This window comes from Schizosaccharomyces japonicus (genome assembly GCF_000149845.2).
Source record: "Schizosaccharomyces japonicus yFS275 unplaced genomic scaffold supercont5.1, whole genome shotgun sequence".
Taxonomy (NCBI): Eukaryota; Fungi; Ascomycota; class Schizosaccharomycetes; order Schizosaccharomycetales; family Schizosaccharomycetaceae; genus Schizosaccharomyces; species Schizosaccharomyces japonicus.
This window is the reverse complement of record NW_011627860.1, coordinates 1,081,276-1,098,463: the sequence shown is the minus strand read 5'-3', so window position 1 is coordinate 1,098,463 and position 17,188 is coordinate 1,081,276. Positions and strand designations below refer to the sequence as shown.

Genomic DNA, 17,188 nt, shown 5'->3' with positions numbered 1-17,188 from the left:
CCCGTGCAGAGAACTGAGAAAAATTTGCTCCGTCACGGCATTTGATCAACAAAACCTTCATTCTTATTCGACGTTCGGCTTTTTTAACCGAAAACTTTATTAAAAAATGCCGAAGAAAATGAAATCGGCATTGGAGTACTAGCCAATTGGATTAATTTCCGAAACCAACCGCTTGGTGGAGCACTTTGACTAGGGGAAAACCACTACACCACAACTCGACAACGCATTAAAAGATATCAGACCCTAAGACTAAGAACCAAAGCAAGAAGAGTCATTCAAATGCCTACGACACCCCAGGATAAAACACACCATACCAAACACCAAACCGAAGTACGCATCCCTCTACACCACCACAACGACTAGTTTCTTTTTATCCAACCGATCTCAGGCTCTTATTTAAAAGGACACTTACGACATACCCATCAAATTAGATAGTGCTTTTTTAATCAAAAGACCCAGCTTACTCCAAATCCTTCTTGAGAGTACCCAAGAATTGCTTGGCCTCGGCAGAGGTTTGGAAGCGACCGTGGCCGAACTTGGAAGAAGTATCGATCCACTTGAGGTTGATGGGCTCCAAAGCCTTACGAGAGGTGTGAGCGAAGAGAGACTTACGGAGAGTCAAGACACGCTTAACGGGACCGGGGGTAGCACCGTTGAGCATAACGTAGTCGTTCTCAACGGAACCGTAGCGGACGAAACCACCCATGGGGGTGATACGCTTCTCGGTGGCATCGAAGTCGGTAGCACCGTTCTTAGCGTCATCACCGGAACCAATACGGTAAATCTTGGAGTTCAATTGAGTACGGTGCATGTAACCGTTGTTACCAGCACGGGCAACGGTCCAGCCAACGTTGGAAGGATGCCAGGCACCAATACAAGCGACCTTACGAAGACCACGGTGAGTCTTACGAGGCAAACGCTTGGTACCCCAACGAGTGGTGACACCCTCAACACCCTTACCCTTGGTGATACCAATAACGTCGACAATCTCGTTTTGCTCGAAAACAGACTTGACATCGACAGTCTTCTCGAAGTGCTCACGAGCCCACTCGACCTTGTCGGCAACGGAACCACCGTTGATTTGGATCTCCATCAAATGAGCCTTCTTTTGGGTAAGAGGAGTCTTGCGAATTTGAGTGTGGGCAAGGACACGAACAACAGAGCAGTACTTCTTGATACGCTCAAGCTCACGGGTGATGGATTGAGTGGTCTCAGCGTACTTCTTGGCGTACTTGGTGAAAGCCTTCTTCTTGCTCTTGTACCAGTTCTTGTAGAAGCGACGCTTGATCTCCTCAGACAAGTGCTCGGCCCAGAACCGTAGCGCACGAAACCACCCATGGGGGTGATACGCTTCTCGGTGGCATCGAAGTCGGTAGCACCGTTCTTAGCGTCATCACCGGAACCAATACGGTAAATCTTGGAGTTCAATTGAGTACGGTGCATGTAACCGTTGTTACCAGCACGGGCAACGGTCCAGCCAACGTTGGAAGGATGCCAGGCACCAATACAAGCGACCTTACGAAGACCACGGTGAGTCTTACGAGGCAAACGCTTGGTACCCCAACGAGTGGTGACACCCTCAACACCCTTACCCTTGGTGATACCAATAACGTCGACAATCTCGTTTTGCTCGAAAACAGACTTGACATCGACAGTCTTCTCGAAGTGCTCACGAGCCCACTCGACCTTGTCGGCAACGGAACCACCGTTGATTTGGATCTCCATCAAATGAGCCTTCTTTTGGGTAAGAGGAGTCTTGCGAATTTGAGTGTGGGCAAGGACACGAACAACAGAGCAGTACTTCTTGATACGCTCAAGCTCACGGGTGATGGATTGAGTGGTCTCAGCGTACTTCTTGGCGTACTTGGTGAAAGCCTTCTTCTTGCTCTTGTACCAGTTCTTGTAGAAGCGACGCTTGATCTCCTCAGACAAGTGCTCGGCCCAGACGGTGGTAAGGGAACGAAGACCACGAGGAGTCTCAACGTAACCAACGACACCAACAACAACCATGGGGGGAGTCTCCAAGACAGTGACAGCCTCGAGGATCTCACGCTTGTGCATCTTGGAACCAGGACGGTCAAGATCACGGACAATGTGAGTCATACCGGCCTTGTAACCAAGGAAAGCGGTCAAGTGGACAGGCTTGGAAGCATCATCCTTGGGGAAAGACTTCACCTTACCACGAGCGCGGGCGGCACGCTTACGAGGCAAGAAACCAAGAGAACCGTGGCGAGGTTGTTCGAACTTGCAGTGAGACATGGCAAGAGGTACCTTGTTGGTTGGAGATGAGATCGGTGTTGTGTTTGCATTTGCATGGTGATGAGTATGTGACTGTTTGATAATTAGGGTAGGGTAAGAACTCGTCTTTGAACGTGACGCGCCCTGCATCTAAAGACACAAACGCGTCGCGTCTCATTTGTTTACTTTGCTTGGTAGTTTTGTTTAATAGCAAAAAACAGTCTGTATTGCCTAAAGGACGTTCGATAGGTGTATTTTAACATACAAGCAATCATCTAATGAGTTCGAGAAAATAGGTTATCGTTTCCTTACTGCCAAACCTTCGTTCTTCCACATTAAATGTACAGCTCTCCTGTAAATATAAGGAATATATTGAAACGATTGCACAGAGTAATTTCGGACTTCCAACATTAAGCATATATTTGTATTCCTCTCATTGCGCTTAAACATTAAAAAACTTGGTGCTTATCGTGTCTTTCCGATTCGCTTTTGATTTGAAAGAATTTCCTAATGGACGAATTTCCTAATGAAGATGATATTGATGTTTTGCTTGCGGAGGACAGGCTTCCTTCGTTAGGAGAGTATGAGGATCTTATTGATGAGGAGGAGAAGATTCTACTTGAAGAGCGAAATCAGAATTCTATATTGCATCTGGAAGAACGTAATGTAATGTCAAATCTTTTCAACAGTTCTCAACCGCCCGTTTCGCCTACAAGGAATGGAAATGACTTACCATCTCGTTTGGACTTGTACAGCGACACTTCTGATATGAGTGATATTCTTCCCTTCGATTTGGTCTCGCAGAAATTAGAAATACCAGATGGTCTTTTCGTATCCCCTGGCGGCGGTCGAGCTGATGAGACGCAATCACTTAGAGAGAGAAAATCGAGCCTTTCACACGATACTCACAGTTCTGTTGCCGCACGAACCACTTCAGGAAAGGAGCTGATTTTTAAGAAGAGATATGACAGAAGAGAGTTAACAAATACCTCTGAATGCAAGTCTGTACTTGACATCTCAGATTCCTTCTCCTCTTTGGTTCAAAGGGTTGCTAGTACAGGGACGAAATTACTCCAGGAAGAAAAAGCGCGGCAAGAGGAACGTCTACTTGATCCTGACACTTCCTCGGTGTCTGTATATTCACAGACTTCGAAAACGGATGGTCTCTTATGGACGGATAAGTACCGTCCCCAACTGTTTCGTGATCTAGTCGGTGATGAACGGGTACATCGCAGTGCTATGCATTGGATAAAAGAATGGGACTCATGCGTCTTTGGACTCAGTCCACCGCCTTCTCGGAATGGCACAGCGAAGCCGCAATTGAAACTCGATCCTTACGGGCGTCCAGAAAAACGCGTATTATTACTTACGGGACCACCAGGTTCAGGAAAAACTACCCTTGCCCATGTCATAGCTCGTCAAGCTGGTTACAATGTTGTCGAGGTTAATGCCAGTGATGATCGCACTGCTAATACTGTGAAGCAGAAAATTGCAGAAGCAATAAACACACATACCGCATTCAGTAGCAGACCTACCTGCATTGTTGCTGATGAGATTGATGGAGGAGATCCGGGATTTGCTCGTGCTCTTGCTGATTTGTTAATTGGTGATGAACGAGCAACTTCAGCAATCACCAACTCACAAAAACGAAAGAGAAATACTAATCGCAAACTGATTTTAAGACCTATTATTTGCATTTGTAATGATGTCTTCACGCCTTCTCTGCGAACTTTGCGACCTTACGCACGAATCGTCTACTTTAAACCCGCACCTCAAGCAGCCCTTGTCGGTCGGTTGCGCACAGTTTGTCGCTTGCAAGGACTCAATGCCGATAGCAGATCCCTCACAGTTCTTACTGATCTATGTAAATTCGATATCCGCTCTTCGTTAAATGCGCTTCAAATGCTTTCCAGACACTCCGATTCCATTAGTGAACAAACAATGAAGCAGCTCATGTTTCCAGACTCAGGCAATGATTTAAGCAATCATGCAGTTGGGCTGTTAACCAAAATTTTTCGGCTTCCACAGTCAAAAGAGCTTCGCTTTTTGAAGTCTGTAACTCCGCAGTATACTCATTTTTCATCATTACTAAATTCTTTGGAGTCCGTTGATGATAACAATAGTACTCTCATGCATTGTTTTCAGACGTTTCTTACATTGTCCTTTGCTGATCATCTATTCACGAAGGTTATATCTTCTGGTGATTGGTTGTACTTTATGGACAGAATCTTGACTCTGCAATATCAGGGCCATGCTGAACTTCTACGCTATTTTGCCTCCTCGCTATTGCATTTTCACCAGCATTATGCGACAGTGGATTGTCCTCGGTTTACAAAGCTTCCTAGAGATGACTTGGAAATGATGAAGAATAGAAAGTCGAGGTCTGAAATTTTGGACGACTTCTTTAACAGAATCCCACTTGTTAGTAGACAAATGTATTCCAGAACAACTGTTCTTTTGGATGCAATACCTTTTCTTGTCAACTTGGTTAATCCAGACATCAAGGCGGTAGGTGTTATATTCATTAACGCAATTACTAATATCGCGTATAGGTTTCCAAGACGTTGGTTAATCCTAATGACGAAAAGGCTCTTCAACACACCGTGGATCTCATGGTGTATTCTCATTTAAACTATGAACAGCTACCATCATCTGAAGGTGGTTTCATATATCGCTTGGATCCGTATGTTATAGCTCATCTTATCGGTACTAACTGTCTAGCCCAATCGATGATTTATTAATGAACCCAAAACGATCTTTCTATTCTTTGCGACAACTCATTTCAATTCAGATTTCAAAGGCGAAGAGAGCTATCCTTTCGAATAAACTAAAGAATTCTAACGGATTAAAGAAGGATGCTCCGAAACCGGCAAAACGTAAACTTCATGAACGAAACAACATTCAACGCGACTTTTTTGGTCGGGTTGTCCAACCAAAGGATGAACATTCTACATTAATGGTTAACGAACTTCCTCTAAAGCTCGCCCCTGTAACTGTAAAATATCGTAATGGATTTTCCAACGCTGTCCGAAAACCCATTTCTCTACGAGAAATCATTGATTTGCTTTAGCGACTTTCCCTTTGAAGACGTTATTTAAATGTAATGAATGATTTATGATCCTATATCTGCGAGACATTATATTTATTGAGATGTATACTATTCTCATGTTTTATTTTCACATTTCTTGATGCTTTATATTTTGTTTTAATTTTATTTTTTTTTTTCCTGCTTTATGTTATCTCTATCTTTCAATACTTTTGGATTGAAGTCTTTAATATTTTTTACATTAATGAAGATTATCTTTTTTTTTTGCTGCAAATCTCGGCATTGAGTCTTCTCAAAAACAATAGCTTTATTAAAGAAAGTGTGCAGGTGTCCAGTGCAATCGAATGTTAAGTAAGGTATCTAGTTTTTGTTGTTTTACTATTATGTATTCCTAGTACGCGACCTGTCTTGGATCCTCAGACCTTACAAAAGGCCAGCTATTCCGAAGTAGAGGATTCGAGCCCAGAGCTCAATTGATCGCATCGGTGGTCGAACAAACGTTACCGTAATGTCTAATAGCCGCGTTCAAACAGCTTTATCACGACTTGCTGTTAAAGTTCTTCGAACCGAAAAAGATAACCCAGAAAAATCGTCATTTGAACGGGTATTTAAGCATTTTCAAGAAATAACTGAATGGTATTGATTCCATTAGCTTCATTACTAACCTCAGAAGTACCTATGATAAATACAGTATTCTTGATTTTGATGAACTAATAGCCTTAATTTATCAATCAGGTATGGCGAAGTGTTAGGTGCTGTTTTTGACCTTGTAAGTACAGAGAAATGGATACTCTTCAGAGATATTAGTTCGTCTCTCAAACCTATTCAGCAGACTTCGTACCCAGTCTGTGATTAAGCAAAAATCAGCGGTATTGTATATGTTGAGCCTTCTTTCTCCATTAATATCAAAGTCGAAAAGTACTGCACCTGTGCATAAGATACCTCGTCAAAACAACTTGGTGAACGCCCCTATTTCGGTGTCTCCTAGGATTGGCAAAACTACTCTTGCTACGAATGCAACAGAGCGGCAAATTCTATCATGTGTTCCATTTATGCTTCAGGGGATTAGTACGACGTTTGTAACATTTACAAATCAAGAAGCACAATTATCAAAAAACATCCCCCTTTCTTTTGTTGAAGCGGTTCGCATGTTTTCAGAATTGGGTTTACTTCATCGTTTTTTTAAAGATTATACGGAGAGCTCACGGTCAAATCCACAAAATTTAGGCTTAATCTTACAGAGTTTTAAGGCTGCTTTAACTGAAGAGTTGATGCAGTTTCTGGGGTTGATTGCTTCTTTAGAATCTCATATACGAGCGGATGAGTTGAACACTGAGAAAGTTGTTACCATCAGGAAGTGTGCAGTTTGGACCAGTGATGCGCTTTTACTCTTTCGAGTATTTTATTCTTTGATTCACAGAAAACCAAATCAATCAGGTGTATTGTTATTAAACGCGATATATCCTTTACGTATACATGGTGATCCTTTCTTACGTGACCTGGGTGAGAAGCTACTGCAGAAAGTTTCTCGACCGTTTTATGAAATGGTAGAATATTGGGTCTACCGTGGTGAACTGATTGATCCACACAATGAGTTCTTCATTCGTGAAAAGGCCGAAAATACGCATGATAACGACGTGCAGGGGACGGGTCGAATTGTATGGAAAGGCAAATACTTTGTTGACGACTCGCTGATTCCTGTATTTATTTCACCTAATCTCGCCAACAAGATTTTCCTAATCGGAAAAAGTTTGAACTTTATCAAGCACGGCTGTGGAGACCAACAGTGGAATGAGGAGCATGTCAAAACATTATCAAAAAGTTCGTTCACTTTTAAAACTCTTTACTAAATACTAACGTTTTATAGAATTAAGCTTCTGCGATTCAAGACTGCTAGAAGCGCATATAGACGAAGCTTACGCCAAGTCTAACCGGCATCTAGTAAAATTGATGGAAGACAAATTTCATCTAAGCACACACTTGGAAGCAATAAAAAAATACATTTTGCTGGGACAAGGCGATTTTGTTGTTTTATTGATGGAGAGCTTAGGTGATTCTTTGGACGAGCCTGCCAACACGCTATTTCGGCATCATTTAACTGCCTCTCTTGAGAGCGCAATTCGGTCAAGCAATGCTGCTTACGAACCAGATTTTGTTCTTAAACGTCTTGATGCTCGATTACTTGAGCTTTCTCATGGAGAAATTGGATGGGATGTCTTCACTCTAGAGTATCGTGTTGATTCCCCCATTGATGTGATTGTCACACCGTATTACTCTAGACAATATCTTAAAATTTTCAATTTTCTTTGGCGCTTAAAACGAATTGAGTTTGCTTTGTCACATTCCTGGCGTCGTGGTATACTCGGAGAACGAAATGTACTCCGAAATGTAACCTTGGTGCAAGCGGAATGGCATTTTGCGCGTTGTCACATTGCTGAAATGATCCATTTCGTCTGTCAATTACAATGTTACATTTTATCTGAGGTATGCCAGAGCATCACAGTACTCTGTAATCTTACTACTAACATTTGTTTTAGGTAATAGAAGTGAATTGGCAAGAACTTTTGGAAAAGCTTCAAAAATCTTCAGCAACTTTGGATACCATTATTGAGGCACATCACAACTATGTGACCAATATTACGCAAAAGGGACTACTAGGCAGCGGATCCTCATCTAGTTCTAAACCACAATTTTTGGTCCAATTGCATGAGTTACTAAAAAACATTCTCTCATTTTTGGCCACTGTTGATGTGTTATATACATTCTCTGTATCACTTGCAACAAAAGTTCAAACAGGTGCTACTTATAATGAGAATGATACACTACAGCACTTGGAGCCAATACAATCAGCGTTGAAAGAAAAAGCCTCCTGCTTTCAGACTTTGTTGAAACGCCTTTTACATGGACTGGCGACACAACCAGATCTTGAGATGCGATTTTTGAGTGTTCGATTGAACTATAATGAGTTTTACTCATTGCATAAACGGCGAGCAAAACGTACAAACTCGGGAGCACGGCTTCCTTACTGACAAAATGTTATAGAAATTTCAAGACCTGAGACGAAACGCACAAAATTACACTGATCGCGATTGTTTTGCCTAGTGTTCCCTTAAAAAAGTATGTTGATCATAACTGGCCCCATTCTGCCTGCACCTTTGATGAAAATTATTCCTTTCTATCAAGCAATTGTTTATACAAGCCAGTAAGCAATAGAATAATATTGCGCTAATTTACTATGTTGGGACTCATTTATTATGTTAATGATTATAATCTATGAAACTAAGTTAATTTTAAGCAGTTGATATTGAATACCGGTACATATTGATGATGAGAAAAAAAAGAAAAAAGCACCCAAACAGCTCGTTTGCTAAGTGAAACATTCATTATAAAACACGACTAGAAAACCATTATTTTCGTTTTTGTTTTTTTCTTTTCGTATGCTGTGTCATTCATTTCGTTCTGTCCTACCCTTACTAAGTAAAAAAAAACACTAACACCATTAACCAAGAATCCTGGGACTTACCCTTACTGTTAGAATTGTTGCAGTACGTGACAGAGGAACCATCCGCCAACCGCTTCGATCTGTTGCTTGTTTTGCAGAAATGTCCGCTCCTACAGGGAGACTCCAACCGCAAAGATTTGCGGCTCTTCCCTCTCATTTAACCTCTGAAAACAAATTCTGGAACTCATTTAAGGTTCCAATTGTTGCAAAAGAGTATGCAGCTGTAACCAATATTAATTTCTCTCAAAGTTCGCCCTACGACTTTGCTGTGACTAGCGGAACTCGAATTCAAATTTATGGTGCCAGTTCTCGTTCTGTGAAAAAAACTATCGCCCGGTTTAAGGATACAGTATACTCGGGAAATATTCGAAATGATGGCAAGCTTATTGTTGCAGGAGACGCGACTGGTCTCATTCAGGTTTTCGATACTGCTACAAGAAGTGTATTAAGATCACTGAACTCACACAATTTGCCCGTCCGTGTGACTAAGTTCTGTCCTTATGAAGCAACATCGTTTCTGTCTGGTTCAGATGACAAAACTGTCCGAGTTTGGGATCTCTCCACGGGAAGAACAACTGTAGAACTCACCGGACATGAGGATTACGTACGCTGTGCTTCTTGGAGCAGTGCTACGCGACTTGTCAGTGGTAGTTATGATGGTACAGTCCATCTATGGGATATACGGTCTAGCAATCCCAAAGTGATGTCTTGGAGCCACGGTGAAGCAGTGGATGCTGTGTTGAGTATGAAGTCCGGCACAGCCGTTATTTCTGCCGGTGGTCCGTCGGTCAAAGTTTGGGACTTGGTTGCTGGTCGGTCAATTCCCATGAAGACACTCATCAATCATCAAAAGAGTGTTACATGTCTTACCACAAATGCGGACGAATCTCGTTTGCTTAGCGGTGGTTTAGATGGTCATGTCAAAATTTACAATGTTGCCGACTGGAAGGTGGTCCATGGTATCAAGTACTCTGCACCTATCTTGTCACTTGGCCTCTCTCCTGATAACCGCAATCTTGTTACTGGTATGGTCAATGGAACGTTGTCCATCCGTTCACGTCGCGTCGAGAAAAAACCTTCGGAGCTGTCACAAAGAAAGCTTTTCTTGGGAGGTGTTGGAAGCGCATTTGGCGTTCAACAACAGAAAAAGCCTACTTATAAGGGCCAAAATGATGACTTCTATGTTGAAGAAGTCAGAAGAAAGCGTCTTCGTCCATATGATAAGGCCTTGAAAACGTTCAATTATGCTGATGCTCTTGACATGGCCATTCAAAATGGTTCCCCTATCTTAATTGTCACCATGTTTGTCGAGCTCATGAACATCGGGGGTTTGCGTACGGCTTTGATGAACCGCGACGATCTTTCGTTGACACCGATTCTTAACTTTCTTCGCAAATACATGCAAGATCCTCGGTTTGTTAAGGTTCTGTGTCAAGTCGCCTCCACAATTATCGACATCTACGGTGTCTTCTTGGGCGGCAGTGTGCTTGTCGAGAAGGCAATTTTGAAACTAAAGGAGAAGGTTGAACGGGAAGCAGCAATTGCACAGCAAGCAAGTGAGCTCTCAGGCATGCTTCAAATGCTTATTGCTTAAGAATTTTCATTCATTTGTTTGATGTAGCAGATTTGGTGGTCTACTGGTTCTCTGGCTGGCGTGTAGGATAAAATTATCGCGTTGAAATTGAATTTATGGGATATTAAAATAAAAGAACTGGAATTAGTTTATTAAAAATAGAAGCTTTCACCTCTTTGAGTAAACAAAAGTAAAGAAAAGATGCCATTAACCGGGGTGTTTAACCGTTTCATAATCATTATGGGTCATAAACGTTGAATGTACAAATAGGAACCAAAATTGTACGCAGTGTTTTAGTGCTCGTTTACAAGCAGCGGAGTTTTTTGTTGCGTGGGTTGTGAGACCTGCTCTGAACAACCTTCTGCATTTTGAATTCGCTCAAGAACATAGCTTCTCAAAATAGGTTTTCCTTGACGAGCTCGGGTGAATAAAACGGCTTGCACATTCCCCAGAGAATGCAATTGGCACCATTCAGGAACAAGCTTTGAAAGAATGCGTAGCAGACGCATACACTGTTCCTCAGTGTAGTTTGTGCTGTAGGATTTTTGGAAAGTAGACACAATTTCTCGTAAGGAAAAAGAGCATTTGAAGGGAAAAGAGTGTAATAAAACAAAAAGGGTATCCACCACACGGTCCAGCCGTAAGCTTGAAATTTCGTACGCTTTTTCTATGGGAGTTTTTGACAACTTCTTTTCCGCAGCCTCTGCTGCCAAACGAGCTTGCTTCTTTTTAATACGATCAAACAGAGAAGTTTGTCGCAAACTCAATTGGGCCATGCTTGGTTTTTTAGGTTGGGTAGTATTGGCATGACTTTTCAACAATGGTTTCTTTTGTAGCCGAGGAGAGTCTTGGAGTCTTGCTTGAATATTATCCAATGTTGTCTTTGCAGTTTCAGCCGATGGTGTACCAATGGAGGCGTTAACAGTCGACTTCTTTTCCGTAGCTGTCTTGTTTCCGAAGAAATTGCTTTTGTTTTCTGATAAATCTGGTAAATCGACCGAAGGAATTTCAAGGCCGTCTTCGTGCGACTGTACCCAGTCTTGAAGCTTTTGCTTAAACTCTGGCGTACGCGAATGAAAAATGATATTCCGATTTTCCTCGTTCAATGAAATCTCGTGTGTCTTAATACGAACGCCTCCATGAAGAGCATATGCTGGTTTTAACGCGAAGACACCAGGCCAAATTGTCAATATCTGACCCAAAGTGAACTGATTGAATGTTGTTTTTGCCATTCTCGATACTTGCTTCTCAAGAATGTGCATTGTTGGTTTGGTGTTGATGGAAATGTGAAAAGTAATACAGGTCTCTAGAGCCGCGAAAATCGAAACCAATGGATGTTCCTCGTCCTGCAAGGATACTTTTTCTTCGATTTTCGCTTTAGACTCAACCTTCTTCGGGCGAAGTACGCGTGTTACACGCTTATGTTCTGGTTGAGAGTTGGTATCCGAGTCATCATCGACTTTTCTCTTTCTACCCTGAGGTTTAGTAGGCACCCGTTGAAGAAAGTCTTTAATATCCGTCTGCATTTTGTGATTACAGAAGGCACCCAAACTCGTCTCTGATCCGTTTGAACAATTCTAACGGCGGAAAGCTACTCCTTTTATTAATTCGCGACGCGAACACGAACGCGTACACAAATCGCGTCGCGTCGCGACGCGTTTTTACGCGTCGAAATTAATGCAAAGCGCGACGCGAACTAAACACCATAATATCCCCACACCAGCCATGCAAACAGTATCTTAACAACATGTAAACAACAAGCTTATGGTTCACTCGTTTTGACAGCGGCTAAATCATTGTTGCATAACGTAATCTGTAACAAGGCTAAGAAGAGTGGCTGCATAGGTTATCGAGACGTGCTTACAGACGCTGATTGAAGAAAATTTTTTTGGCTACTAAGTCAGCACAATTCACCTACAACCGTTCCATTGGATTAAAGATTTAGGTCTTCTTGAGACGAATCAACGAATTAATTACGCTCCGAGAATCAACTTGGACTTGCGAATTTATTTAAGCAAACACCTGCTGTTGTCTTGGTTTTGAAAAGAAACCTCTTTATACGAAGGATGGAAACATCTGAATTATGGAGTTTTTTAGATAAAACAGTAGAGACGTGTGTTGGCCATCAACAGCAACATGATCGGGGCATTGTCGAAAGTATGGCAATCAGCAAAAAACGCAAGAACTCAAGTGAGCCTGAATTACGGTTCCGTGAACCTTCAAGTGCGTCAAATGGCCTAAAACGCACTGCCAGTTTGGATGTTGGATCGTCCATGACTTCTAAAATAAATGTGGGTTCACGGTCGCTTGTTCGTAGTAACAGTGCGACATACGAACTGTCTCGGTCATACATCGAAGAAAAGCCATCAGCAAACGCAGCGGATATCCAACAAAATACGTCTTACAAAGATGAACTTTCGGCTACGGAAACGGAAGATGATGACGACGAACTCCAAATGAAAAGCATTCATGAATTACGATTATCGGGCGAGAAGCAACGAATAATGGACGAAATTGAGTATCTCGTGGACGGAGTTTCCCAAAGCAGATCTCCTCTTGCCGCATATTCCAGTTTGCTAGAGATTTGCACACATCTTGACAATACGATGTTTCGCCTCTGCTTAAAATCAAACACCGAAACCTTTTTCCGGGTTTTTAAAACTATTATCTCAAAAGACCTTTTACGGAGCTTTTTCCAGTTGCACATTCTTGCTAGTATCTCGTCAGAAGTGGAATGTGTAAAAGCACTTATAGACTTGCATGGTACCAACATTTTAACCTTGTTGAGGACCACTCTTTCTACTGATGGGGATGCACTTGCGTCTTTTCTAAAAGAACAAAAGTTATCAAAAAACATGCAATCTGCCGTGCATGCCTTTATTAAGCAAATGCCAGCTTTGCTTGGGCTCAAGAACATGGACGAGGAAATAAAAAACCCAAGCTTTCTTGCTTCCCTCACACTTTTTCGGCTTTTGCTCAACGGGCTGCATTTTACGACAGACGTCCAAAATCTACTTAATAAAGCTGTGGGTGTGACTTTTGCAAAACCTACCGTTTGTGAGTTCCTTGTTTTTCTCTTGTGTGATGCAATCGAGCATGTCGATTGCATGGGATTGGGTGAGAAGGGACTTCGCTCTATATGTGCTTTTCTGTCCAGGACTATCGTCGGTACACTAGACGAAGAATCAAGCCGATTATGTATACGTGTTTTACAGCTTCTGATTCAAATCACCGATACTGAGAGTGCGTTACATCCGGTGGACATGATTGTCGCAAGCGGCGTTCCTCGATCTTTATTTTTGCTTTTGCAAAAGGTTCACTCTTGCTCGGAACTGAATGATTACGACAGTGATTTACTTGCGATGGTTTTGGGACTCTTGTTGGATGTTTGTGAAGACTCGTCATCCTTTGCAAAGGCAATATGTGATACGAAGTGTATGGGGTGTACGACGCAACACGAATTTGTGGCACTAACAACTACAGGTAATGATCAAACATACTTGTCCATACTTCAAAACTTCTACAAGATAAGTGTAAGTGAAGTTCGGTGCTTGTTCTCACTTAGGTTACTAATGCATACTCTTAGAAAGATCAACCAGTGTTAGAAGGCTATTCGGCTGCTGTTCTCAGCTTGGTGTATGTTCATGGCGAAATACACGACCACGAAGATATCAACCGTAACATGCTAGTTCAAACCCTTGAAGACTTTGTAGAGTTTCACAAGAATTTGGAGCACGAGTTGAGTTCGTTTGGTGCTAATGAACTGGCTGTCTTATCGGTTCTGCGGAGGCTTATTCATTTGCTTCAGGAAAAAGAGGTCAAATCTCCGGACCCTTCGAAAGATTGTTCAAGCTCTTCGTACAATTCGTAGATTCATATGTATTTACTATAAAATCCCTAGTATCACGACTTGAATGAATAAATGATCAGTAAATACCGTTTTTTATAAAAGTTTGTATCGGAGCAGGAGCGAGTTTCTGTTTTGCATATTAACCACGCAGGTTTGAACTACAGTTACGTTCTACATGATTCTTTAATTGTTCTATGTCTTGCCTCCGAGCGGCCATGGTGGTGTGAAGAGCTACGATACACCAAGGCTGAGTTGGTGCTCAAACCCAGAGTACGTAAGACGCTCCCGAGTCTCAAGATATTGACTATATCCCAGTACAATCGGCTTAATTCAGTTATCAAGAAACACTAAGCTTGACCAATGGCACCTATTAAGTCAAGAAGAATTGCCATCCTCGGTAGCAGATCCGTCGGAAAATCCAGGTAAGTCAATATGTCCCTTTTGGTGCTTTTTCTTTCCTTAAAGTGATTTGTTTCACTTGTAACCTTGTTCTTTTGAGTGGAAATTGGCAATTGGTTCCAGTAAAAAAAAAAATAACAGACGATCTCAATTAATGAACGATCCCAAAGATGTGACAATTCTATAAAATTGAAGTCTTTACTAACAGCTCAGTTTAACTGTGCAATATGTTGAGAATCATTTTGTCGAGTCGTATTACCCGACCATTGAGAATACCTTCAGTAAAAATATAAAGTACAAAGGACAGGAGTACGCTACTGAAATCATTGATACTGCTGGTCAGGATGAATACAGTATTCTCAACTCCAAACATTCTATTGGTATTCACGGCTATATTCTTGTGTACAGCATCACGAGCAAGTCTTCATTTGAGATGGTGAAAATTATTCGCGACAAAATTTTGAATCACACAGTACGCCTGATTGAGATAATTGATGGACGAAATCTGTTACTAACTAAATTTCTAGGGAACGGAATGGGTTCCCATTGTTGTGGTCGGAAACAAGAGTGATTTACACATGCAGCGCGCAGTAACATCCGAAGAAGGAAAAGCACTTGCTACCGAGTGGAAATGTGCCTGGACTGAAGCTTCAGCTCGCCATAACGAGAATGTTGCTCGTGCATTTGAACTCGTTATTAGTGAGGTTGAAAAGCAAGCAAATCCTACCCCAGCAGGAGATAAGGGCTGTGTCATTGCCTAATTAATAAAGGTTGTACTAGTGTCTCCAGAGCCCTTACATGACAAAGAAAAATTAATACCATTAAGAATCAGCTTTTTTCAAACGGAAATTAAGAATATCAGTTTTCCCACTGACGATGGGTTCATCCTCAGCGATATTTCCGTTAACACCAACAATGGACATGGCTTCTCCTCCCAGTACCATGTGGGAGACTTCTCCGGCTGTAGTGCCTTTCTTCACCAAAATACAGTCGCGGAACACGCCCTCGCTCACATTGCCATTGGAGAAGTTGTTAATATTTTTCACAGAGAAGACGGGTATCAAGCCCAACAACTCAATGGCCTTCAGTAAAACGTTAACTACGCCAGTGGATCCATGCCGATATAAAACCATATCTTGCAAATTGGTGATATGGTTTTTCAGTTTTTCGTCCATTGGCTTCAAATCAGAATCTGGCAAGTCGTCCTTTGTATCGACGAATTCTGATCCTTCTTCATATTTAATGAATCCTTGTTTTGCGAGTCGGCGGAGCAGAACTTCAGATATTGCTGACGTAAGGACGAGTAAGTTAGGATTTTCTTTTCTTGCAATCTTAGAGATGTTGGCGTCAGCATCTGGGTGATCGATCTTGTTTAAAGCCTGGTTTATTGTGTTTAGTTAGTAATTGCACGTGAATGAACAAATAATCACTTACAATGACTGTAGGGAATTTTGTTCTAACAAATGTATCGACAATTTTGTCAATAGTTTCTTCATCCCAATCTTCCAAAGGAGTTGAAAGATGAAGCTTATCGAGCACCTTTGCGGTGATTGCTGGTGTACTACCATAACCAGAAAACTGGTTTTGCAACGTTTTCACCGGATTGGCTTTTGTAGCGATATGACGGCGACGAGTATTAGGCCATTTCGCTTTCAAGTTTCCACCAACCCAGGCTATAATTTCGCCGTGAAGCCAGGCAATATCGACTGAGGGATCATAACCACGGCAAGCTTTTCCTTCTGAATCAGTAGTACCAGAAACATCAACAACATGCACCAATGCATCAGCATGCCGGAGGTCATCCAAAAATTTGTTGCCAAGACCTTTACCCGCATGGGCTCCTGGGATTAGACCGGCAACATCCAGCAATTGAATGGGAACCGACCTTCTTCCGTTGGTACAACCACCATACAAAGGCTTGCACTTGTCTTCCAAACCGTAGCGACTACAAGCACAATCAATTTGGACATAACCTACTGCCCTATTGGGCTTCGTTGAGTTAGTACAATGCATGAAAATAACATCAACGGATTATTTATGCCTAAAACGCTTGCCAATGTAAAACAAAGACATAAACGCAAAGCAACAGACGTATATATACCTCAATGGTCGTGAATGGAAAAGAACCCGTTTTCGCAGTAGCATCCGTCAATCTTCGAAATTTAGTAGAAAGTCATTAAGCAAGATTTGAAAGTGATCATACGCATTTAGCATTGTGGATTTTCCACTAGAGGGTTTACCTACAAAACCAATCAATATATCCCGTCCCATTGTTGTTGTTTGAAGGCAAAAGTTCAGTTTTCTACTTTACCACCATTTAGGGTTAGCGAATTGCTAGTCATGGCTCAGCTGGGATTCTACAATAACAACTAGCGGAAAAGCTCTGAATATTTACTTCATTTAAAAACAGCTTTTTAATTTTTAACTATTATAATAGAAGCTAAGCAGAATGGAATAAAACTAGGGATAAAACAAACTAAAAAATGAATAAGAAATGATTGGAAAACAGAAAAATACAGCAGGGACATATGACAAGCAAAGACTATTGGCCCAATACCGTGTACCATTTTTTGATGAGGG

General features: G+C 41.8%; 8 protein-coding genes across 8 annotated transcripts; 5 read left to right on the top strand and 3 right to left on the bottom strand.

The window, feature by feature from the left end:
- Positions 1 to 460: 460 nt before the first annotated feature.
- On the bottom strand, positions 461 to 2,259 carry SJAG_02611 (60S ribosomal protein L3; the record flags this gene model as incomplete). The annotated part of the gene is made up of 2 exons (XM_002173781.2): positions 461 to 1,282; positions 1,327 to 2,259. The coding sequence occupies 2 exons, from the start codon at positions 2,257 to 2,259 to the stop codon at positions 461 to 463; spliced, it is 1,755 nt and encodes a 584-aa protein (XP_002173817.2).
- A 136-nt stretch (positions 2,260 to 2,395) lies between these two features.
- SJAG_02610 (DNA replication factor C complex subunit Ctf18) lies at positions 2,396 to 5,556 on the top strand. Its single transcript, XM_002173780.2, has 3 exons — positions 2,396 to 4,746; positions 4,791 to 4,921; positions 4,960 to 5,556. The coding sequence occupies exons 1-3, from the start codon at positions 2,749 to 2,751 to the stop codon at positions 5,306 to 5,308; spliced, it is 2,478 nt and encodes an 825-aa protein (XP_002173816.1). The 5' UTR covers positions 2,396 to 2,748; the 3' UTR covers positions 5,309 to 5,556.
- On the top strand, positions 5,524 to 8,759 carry SJAG_02609 (gamma tubulin complex Spc98/GCP3 subunit Alp6). The gene is made up of 5 exons (XM_002173779.2): positions 5,524 to 5,920; positions 5,958 to 6,019; positions 6,059 to 7,105; positions 7,152 to 7,768; positions 7,822 to 8,759. The coding sequence occupies exons 1-5, from the start codon at positions 5,793 to 5,795 to the stop codon at positions 8,311 to 8,313; spliced, it is 2,346 nt and encodes a 781-aa protein (XP_002173815.2). The 5' UTR covers positions 5,524 to 5,792; the 3' UTR covers positions 8,314 to 8,759.
- Positions 8,698 to 10,545, top strand: SJAG_02608 (U3 snoRNP protein Utp15). Its single transcript, XM_002173778.2, has one exon. The coding sequence runs from the start codon at positions 8,887 to 8,889 to the stop codon at positions 10,378 to 10,380; it is 1,494 nt and encodes a 497-aa protein (XP_002173814.1). The 5' UTR covers positions 8,698 to 8,886; the 3' UTR covers positions 10,381 to 10,545.
- SJAG_02607 (replication licensing factor Cdt1) lies at positions 10,419 to 11,928 on the bottom strand. The gene has a single exon (XM_002173777.2). The coding sequence runs from the start codon at positions 11,883 to 11,885 to the stop codon at positions 10,653 to 10,655; it is 1,233 nt and encodes a 410-aa protein (XP_002173813.1). The 5' UTR covers positions 11,886 to 11,928; the 3' UTR covers positions 10,419 to 10,652.
- A 103-nt stretch (positions 11,929 to 12,031) lies between these two features.
- Positions 12,032 to 14,406, top strand: SJAG_02606 (hypothetical protein). The gene is made up of 3 exons (XM_002173776.2): positions 12,032 to 13,794; positions 13,843 to 13,892; positions 13,946 to 14,406. The coding sequence occupies exons 1-3, from the start codon at positions 12,426 to 12,428 to the stop codon at positions 14,228 to 14,230; spliced, it is 1,704 nt and encodes a 567-aa protein (XP_002173812.1). The 5' UTR covers positions 12,032 to 12,425; the 3' UTR covers positions 14,231 to 14,406.
- On the top strand, positions 14,359 to 16,055 carry SJAG_02605 (rheb GTPase Rhb1). The gene is made up of 3 exons (XM_002173775.2): positions 14,359 to 14,631; positions 14,822 to 15,080; positions 15,136 to 16,055. The coding sequence occupies exons 1-3, from the start codon at positions 14,570 to 14,572 to the stop codon at positions 15,367 to 15,369; spliced, it is 555 nt and encodes a 184-aa protein (XP_002173811.1). The 5' UTR covers positions 14,359 to 14,569; the 3' UTR covers positions 15,370 to 16,055.
- SJAG_02604 (GTP binding protein) lies at positions 15,036 to 16,955 on the bottom strand. Its single transcript, XM_002173774.2, has 4 exons — positions 16,812 to 16,955; positions 16,710 to 16,761; positions 16,043 to 16,597; positions 15,036 to 15,987 (listed from the first exon to the last, which is right to left on the bottom strand). Exons 1-4 carry the CDS (start codon positions 16,877 to 16,879, stop codon positions 15,430 to 15,432), a joined length of 1,233 nt encoding a protein of 410 aa, XP_002173810.1. The 5' UTR covers positions 16,880 to 16,955; the 3' UTR covers positions 15,036 to 15,429.
- Positions 16,956 to 17,188: the final 233 nt, after the last annotated feature.

Coding starts and splice junctions, on each gene's coding strand:
- SJAG_02610 (XM_002173780.2), top strand. CDS start 2,749: ATGGACGAATTTCCTAATGAAGATGATATTGATGTTTTGCTTGCGGAG. Junction 4,747..4,790: donor TTAATCCAGACATCAAGGCG/GTAGGTGTTATA, acceptor TATCGCGTATAG/GTTTCCAAGACGTTGGTTAA. Junction 4,922..4,959: donor TTCATATATCGCTTGGATCC/GTATGTTATAGC, acceptor CTAACTGTCTAG/CCCAATCGATGATTTATTAA.
- SJAG_02609 (XM_002173779.2), top strand. CDS start 5,793: ATGTCTAATAGCCGCGTTCAAACAGCTTTATCACGACTTGCTGTTAAA. Junction 5,921..5,957: donor TTTCAAGAAATAACTGAATG/GTATTGATTCCA, acceptor TAACCTCAGAAG/TACCTATGATAAATACAGTA. Junction 6,020..6,058: donor AGCCTTAATTTATCAATCAG/GTATGGCGAAGT, acceptor TGACCTTGTAAG/TACAGAGAAATGGATACTCT.
- SJAG_02608 (XM_002173778.2), top strand. CDS start 8,887: ATGTCCGCTCCTACAGGGAGACTCCAACCGCAAAGATTTGCGGCTCTT.
- SJAG_02607 (XM_002173777.2), bottom strand. CDS start 11,885: ATGCAGACGGATATTAAAGACTTTCTTCAACGGGTGCCTACTAAACCT.
- SJAG_02606 (XM_002173776.2), top strand. CDS start 12,426: ATGGAAACATCTGAATTATGGAGTTTTTTAGATAAAACAGTAGAGACG. Junction 13,795..13,842: donor GGCAATATGTGATACGAAGT/GTATGGGGTGTA, acceptor TAACAACTACAG/GTAATGATCAAACATACTTG. Junction 13,893..13,945: donor AAAACTTCTACAAGATAAGT/GTAAGTGAAGTT, acceptor GCATACTCTTAG/AAAGATCAACCAGTGTTAGA.
- SJAG_02605 (XM_002173775.2), top strand. CDS start 14,570: ATGGCACCTATTAAGTCAAGAAGAATTGCCATCCTCGGTAGCAGATCC. Junction 14,632..14,821: donor AGATCCGTCGGAAAATCCAG/GTAAGTCAATAT, acceptor CTAACAGCTCAG/TTTAACTGTGCAATATGTTG. Junction 15,081..15,135: donor ACAAAATTTTGAATCACACA/GTACGCCTGATT, acceptor CTAAATTTCTAG/GGAACGGAATGGGTTCCCAT.
- SJAG_02604 (XM_002173774.2), bottom strand. CDS start 16,879: ATGGGACGGGATATATTGATTGGTTTTGTAGGTAAACCCTCTAGTGGA. Junction 16,762..16,811: donor AAATCCACAATGCTAAATGC/GTATGATCACTT, acceptor TAAATTTCGAAG/ATTGACGGATGCTACTGCGA. Junction 16,598..16,709: donor TTCCATTCACGACCATTGAG/GTATATATACGT, acceptor AACTCAACGAAG/CCCAATAGGGCAGTAGGTTA.